The 6,061-nt window shown below is 50.4% G+C and overlaps 1 protein-coding gene across 1 annotated transcript; it reads left to right on the top strand.

Annotated features, from left to right (window-relative positions):
- The first annotated feature begins 588 nt into the window (after positions 1-588).
- POMC (proopiomelanocortin) lies at positions 589-3,429 on the top strand. Its single transcript, XM_028099288.1, has 2 exons — positions 589-720; positions 2,764-3,429. Exons 1-2 carry the CDS (start codon positions 589-591, stop codon positions 3,427-3,429), a joined length of 798 nt encoding a protein of 265 aa, XP_027955089.1.
- The last annotated feature ends 2,632 nt before the right edge of the window (positions 3,430-6,061 follow it).

The raw sequence follows: 6,061 nt of genomic DNA, 5'->3' as shown, positions 1-6,061 counted from the left end.
TTTTATTTGCCTTTATGCAAACTTACTATTCGTAGGAAATAAGAGTTTCCGAAGAATGATAGGATCCTAGTGGATGAGAAAGAGAATAGACCATCTTGAGCAGGAATTTCAGAGTCCCTTGTCTTTCCCAAGTTACTCCTTGGTCTGGAGTGTTAGAACTATGGCTTCATGAAGGTGGTGAAATAGGAAAGTTCAGGGAAAACAGGACAACTTAGCCTTAGTTGTCATGAACACCCGAATTATTATCTCTCTGGGCCTCAGTTTCCCCATCTCTCAAATAAGGGCTGGACCAAATGATCCCTAAAATAGCTTCCAGCCCTAACCTCCTTTGGGGTCTGATTTTTAACAGGAGACAAAGGGGAAATTGCGTATAGATTACCCAGGTCCCTCTCCCCTCCTCTCCACCACAACTCACACCAAACTTCTCCTTGAACTGCTCCTGTCCTCAAAAAGCCTTGAGCTCCACAAGTGAGTGTGTTGTTAATATTGGCTCACAGTCCTTCCTGGTCAGTGGCCAACATTGTTCTGCTCCTTGCAGGGGTCCCACCAATCTTGTTTGCCTCCGCAGAGCCTCAGCCTGCCTGGAAGATGCCGAGATCATGCTGCAGCCGCCCAGGGGCCCTGCTGCTGGCCTTGCTGCTTCAGGCCTCTGTGGAAGTGAGTGGCTGGTGCCTGGAAAGCAGCCAGTGTCAGGACCTCACCACGGAAAGTAACCTGCTGGTATGTGGGCTGTGGCCGCCATCTTGGTTTGGGTATTGGATGGGACTGGGGCTGGGACTGGGACAGCACAAAAGAAAGGGGTGTGGGGAAGGGGAAATTCATTCCCAGAGATATGGGTAACTCAGCGCAGGGTAGGAACAGATCTCTAAGGTGAAGTCAGAATTGAGCCAAGGAGGGGAGGAAGCAGCTTCAGGGAGATGGGTCTGGTCCACAGTTTCTACTTGATTATCTTCCTGCCCTGTCTTCTTGTATGATGACCCACTCCATTTAAGCTATTTAGAGATATTGCCGTTAAAATAATAACAATGACAGTAACAGCAATAATAATTGTTCCCTCTATGGATTCTACATTTTCAATCTTTTAGACGTTTTATTCCTTTTTAAATAACCTCATATCACTTGACATTTTCGTTCCCTTTCTACTACCAATTACAAAGTCAGCTAGGTCGTAGTGGGAGAAGGAAAAGCCCAGGTGCCATTTTCCTCTAACTGGTGCCAAATGTCTCATGCTTCTTCCAGAGGACTGGCCGGCAGTCTTTCCAGAAACATGTAAAGGCCCTTTGTGCCAGGCTGGAATTGTGTGTGTGTGTGTGTGTGTGTGTGTCTATTGGGAGGCATAAATGAGAAATTATACCAAGTTAAGGACTCAAAGACACACTGCCAGTGTCAGTGACTAAGTTCCGTCCTGCTGCCAGCACCTTCCTGGTGAGGGTGGAACGTACATCACTACATTCTATGTGTTTTGTCAATGAAGAAGCTAGTTAAGGTGAAGGGAGAGAACTCAAAAACATAGAGCAGGTTTCATGTACAATATAAAATAGAAAGAAAGAGCCCAGGGAATGCTGTCAGTTCTAGTTCAGAGAAAGACCCAAGAGACCCTTGATTGGAAATACCCACTGCATAGCCTCCCCTGTTGAGAGCCCCCCAGGGAAGGAGGTGTGACCACGGTCAGAGCCCATGAGTTCTACCCCAGCTCTGCCACTGAAGAGTTGTGGAAACTTGCCAAGGTCCTTTTACCTCTCTGAGCTTCCTGCTTCGTTTTGTGTCCAGAGGAGAGGAGTATGAGATAGTTTTTACTTTCCACTGTTAATATTCAGCAGTGTCATAATTCCAAATCCCCGGAGTATGAAATTCCCAACTCAGCAGAGTGGGTGGGATCCTTCTGTTTCCTCCTTTGCAGTCCCAAGTAACTGAAAACTCAAGGCTGCAGCCTATAGGTCATTTTCTCAGGCATATGTGTACCGTAGTGGAGTTGTCTGCTTACAGAGAGCAGAGACATATGCTCCATGACCCAAGCAATGGAAATAATCCTGGCTGTTTACCCCTCCCTCCAGTCAGAGTGAGGTGACAGGGAAGTGAACTACTCCCTCGCAAAGCTCACTGATTGGGGAAAGTACTGGATCAGCTCAAAAGACTTGAAAGAACCAAAGAAAGTGCCAGATGGCATGGGAAAATTTTTGAGGCATGATACAGGGAGATGGCTGGGGTAAGGGCATGAGTTAGATGTGCAGATCACTGGGGAAAGGTTGAGGGCATTATTGAAAATACAGGCTCCAGAGGCCAGACTTCTATTCCTCCCACATGAATAGATTCTCCCCCAAATTTCAGCCCAGTGCCCCTCTCAGACTCAAACTGAACCATGCTTATTTATTTGATTTATTCCATATTCATTAAGTGCCAACAAATACCACCCATTTACCATTTATTGATCAATTCCTATATATCATTTTAAGGTAAGACAGTGACCCTGCTCACCAAAGCTCTGGGATAAGTAAGCCAACGAATGGGATGGGGGTATTTGTTGTAGCTGCCAGGCAGAAGAACCAAGGGGTACAGGGGACAAAAGAGGCGATGAGTCTCAGGACGCCCGCGGGCGCCAACAGGGCGGGGAGGGCAGACGTCCTCGGCCGAGGGCGGGGGGAGGGGGCGCCGCCGAGCTCCTACGTCCTGCCCGCACGTGCTGAGGGCCGCGGGCGCAGCGTGGGGGACGGGGCGGCCGGATGAGGCGGCCCTAACGCCCCGCGCCCGCGGCCCTCCCCGCAGGCGTGCATCCGGGCCTGCAAGCCCGACCTCTCGGCCGAGACACCCGTGCTCCCCGGCAACGGCGACGAGCAGCCGCTGACCGAGAACCCCCGGAAGTATGTCATGGGCCACTTCCGCTGGGACCGGTTTGGCCGCCGGAACAGCAGCGCGGGCCAGAAGCGCGAGGAAGAGGAGGTCGCGGTGGGCGAAGGCCGCGCCCCGCTGCCCGAGGGCGGCCCGGGGCTCCGCGGCGATGGCGGCGAGCCCGGCCCGCGCGAGGGCAAGCGCTCCTATTCCATGGAGCACTTCCGCTGGGGCAAGCCCGTGGGCAAGAAGCGGCGCCCGGTGAAGGTGTACCCCAACGGCGCCGAGGACGAGTCGGCCGAGGCCTTCCCGCTCGAGTTCAAGAGGGAGCTGGCCGGGGAGCGGCCTGAGCCGCTGCTCGGCCCCGAGGGCCCGGCCGAGGGCGCGGCGGCCCTGGCCGACCTGGAGTACGGCCTGCTGACGGAGGCCGAGGTGGCCGAGAAGAAGGACGGTGGGACCTATAAGATGGAGCACTTCCGCTGGGGCAGCCCGCCCAAGGACAAGCGCTACGGTGGCTTCATGACCTCCGAGAAGAGCCAGACCCCCCTGGTGACGTTGTTCAAAAACGCCATCATCAAGAACGCCCACAAGAAGGGCCAGTGAGGGCGCCGCGGGGCCCCAGGCTTCTGTCCCCGGGGGCGGGGGGGGGGGGGGGAGTCGACCCTAAGGCCCCCCTCTCCCTCGCCTGCCCTCCTGCCGCCTCCCTGCCTGGGTGTGCTCCTCGCTCAGGCGCTGATAGCCCGATAGTCAGCCTCTTAAAGCTGTCTGTAGTTAGGAAATAAAACCTTTCAAGTTTCATGTCTGACTCCGACTTTGAATGTCCACTGGGTGAATAAAATAAAAATACATATCCATCAAAAAAAGAGCAGCGTATGTGGCTTGGAGGGACAATGGTTTCCATGTGACCACATGGTAGTATATTTTATAGGACATAGTGGAAATGAAAAGAAAATGTACCCCCATCGCCCATGGGTCTTAAAGGGAAGCGTGCAGGAGCTCCCCTCTATTAACAAAAATTCAGCTGAGTAAATCTGAAGATCTAATTGGCTTTATTTAGTGATGTAAAGTAGCAAGTAGAAGGAAGCTCAGAGGAGTTGTACAAGATGGAAGGTTTTTATAGGAAGGAGGGTTGGGCGAGAAGGTTATTAGCAAAAGAAAGAATTGTTCAGGGCAAGGTCTTTCCCTTAGAAAAGCGGGGTGGGGTGGTGTGGTTCTCATGCTGATTACATTTTGGGCTGGGGGTGTGTGATGTGGGCATGCATGCCCACTGTGCATATTTGCACGTTGAGGGGGGTGGGCAGCAAATGGAAAGGACCCATGTGGCAAGATTACCTGATTGGTGCTTATCAGGAAATTCCTGATTAAGGAATTAGATTTACATTTCTGGGGGAGGTTGAGACTGCAATTTGGTAAGGTATTAAGCCCCGGTTTGGTGACTTGGCCTAAGTGATGCCATTTTGGGTCTGGGGTTTTCTTTTTGACATGCCTGAGAGCCAGTCCAACATTGGTTGAAGCTCACTGTTACTGGGGGGCCCTCTGGGCTGTGAGGTGGGACGCTGTGGTAATGTCTCCCTGAATCTGGCTCTCTGTGTGACCTTAGGCAAGTCTCTATTCTTTTCCAGGATTTGGTTCTCTCATCCATCCACCCCTCCCTTCCTAGTGTGAGGATTAATGAGAAAATAGATGTGATCTTTTTTATCACTGAGGGGCTACGTGTGACAGCTTAGTGTGGGTAACGGTTCAGATTTGATTTCACTCCCAGGCTACTCACAAATATTGTCAAAGACTTGTTCTCACCTACATAGACACCGCCCCCCACCCCGCCCCCGGCCCCATGGAGACACATCTGTATAAATACAATATACACAGATGCTTCTTCCAGTCCCTCAGGCTCAAGCCTTCATGTCTCTGTATTCTCGCCCTAGCTATGCCCAAACTCCTCCCCATGTAGCCTAGCTGCAGCCTTTCTCTTTATTATACTCAGTGCTTGGCCTCGACTATCCCAACAGCTTCCTAATCAACCGGTGTCCTTGTCTCCAGTCCCTCTCCTCTCCAACCCATCATACACAAGTTCTTCAGATTAATGTATACAAAATCTTGCTTTTCTCACATTCCCTGGTTCAAGAACCAAAAGTCACCCCAGCCCAATTTGCCATCAATGTCAAATTCCGGGCCACGGCACGCAGGACCCTCGTCCATCAGCTTCACTCTCCTTACCAAACCCCATTTCCTATGTTTCCACCGACTGGTCTCATTCTTCTTTTCCCTTCCTCCTTCACCCTCTGCCTGGAACTCCCCACCTCCCCCCACCATTTTGAAACGCTTTTTAAAACATGAGCCCAGGCTTGACTCTAATTCTGCTGGGAAACTTGTGATCTCTTCCAGCTGAGTCTCCTCATTCTCAGCCCTGAAGGGCACATAGTCCAGCTCGAATGGCAAGTTCCTAGCTGCATGTATTCTTGTGTTCAGGGAAAACTCCAAGGTCCAGACGGCAAAGGCTTGGGGTTGTGTTTCTTTCTTTTTTTTTTTTTTTTTAAGTAGGCTCCACGCCCAGCACCCCTGTTTTTCTTTCATATGTCCCCATGGTGTCTGTATGATGCTGGGGCCATGGATTTACAGCCACATACATTTGCAATTCACAAAAAACTCACCAATACTTATATACACAGAGATCCACACACACATGTCAAATTGCATTAGACATACCAGTGGATGGTAAAGATCATATCCAGCTGGGAAACATTTGTGTATGGCTCTTGCACATAGACCCCCATATTTTGATGCTCTAGGAGTTCATAATTCAAGAAAACTGGAATGCACCCTGGGAAATTCTGTGTGAAGGGAACCAGAAAGCCCGATTCTTAAGTCTAAAGTCTCCCCCACAGTGGCTTATATAATGGGGCTAGAGCCTAGTCACTGTGATGAAGAAATGGGCCAGGCTTTCCCATCTGAGGTTGCTCCCATGCTGGGAATCCTGAGCTTCATGTTTACATCTCAGTAGCATCTTTTCCCCTACTCTCCTTCCTTTTTAGGTGAGTAAAGTAATGGTAGGTGGAGGTGGCTAAATGTCAGTAGTTAATGTCGGTATTTTCAGATCCTGTTTGCATCCCCAAAAACCCATTTACTTTAAAGAAATCAAATACACAACCATGTGGTGACAACATTAACATTTATTTGAAAAGGGCATCATGAAGACTCATTGGGAAATCATGACTAATAGTCCTAAAGAATGATC

The sequence above is a fragment of the Eumetopias jubatus genome, unplaced genomic scaffold (genome assembly GCF_037043125.1).
Source record: "Eumetopias jubatus isolate StellerSeaLion01/CBP00866 unplaced genomic scaffold, mEumJub1_p1.0 scaffold_9, whole genome shotgun sequence".
Lineage (NCBI taxonomy): Eukaryota > Metazoa > Chordata > Mammalia > Carnivora > Otariidae > Eumetopias > Eumetopias jubatus.
Note: the sequence above shows the minus strand (reverse complement) of the source record. Positions and strands in the feature narration are given on the sequence as shown.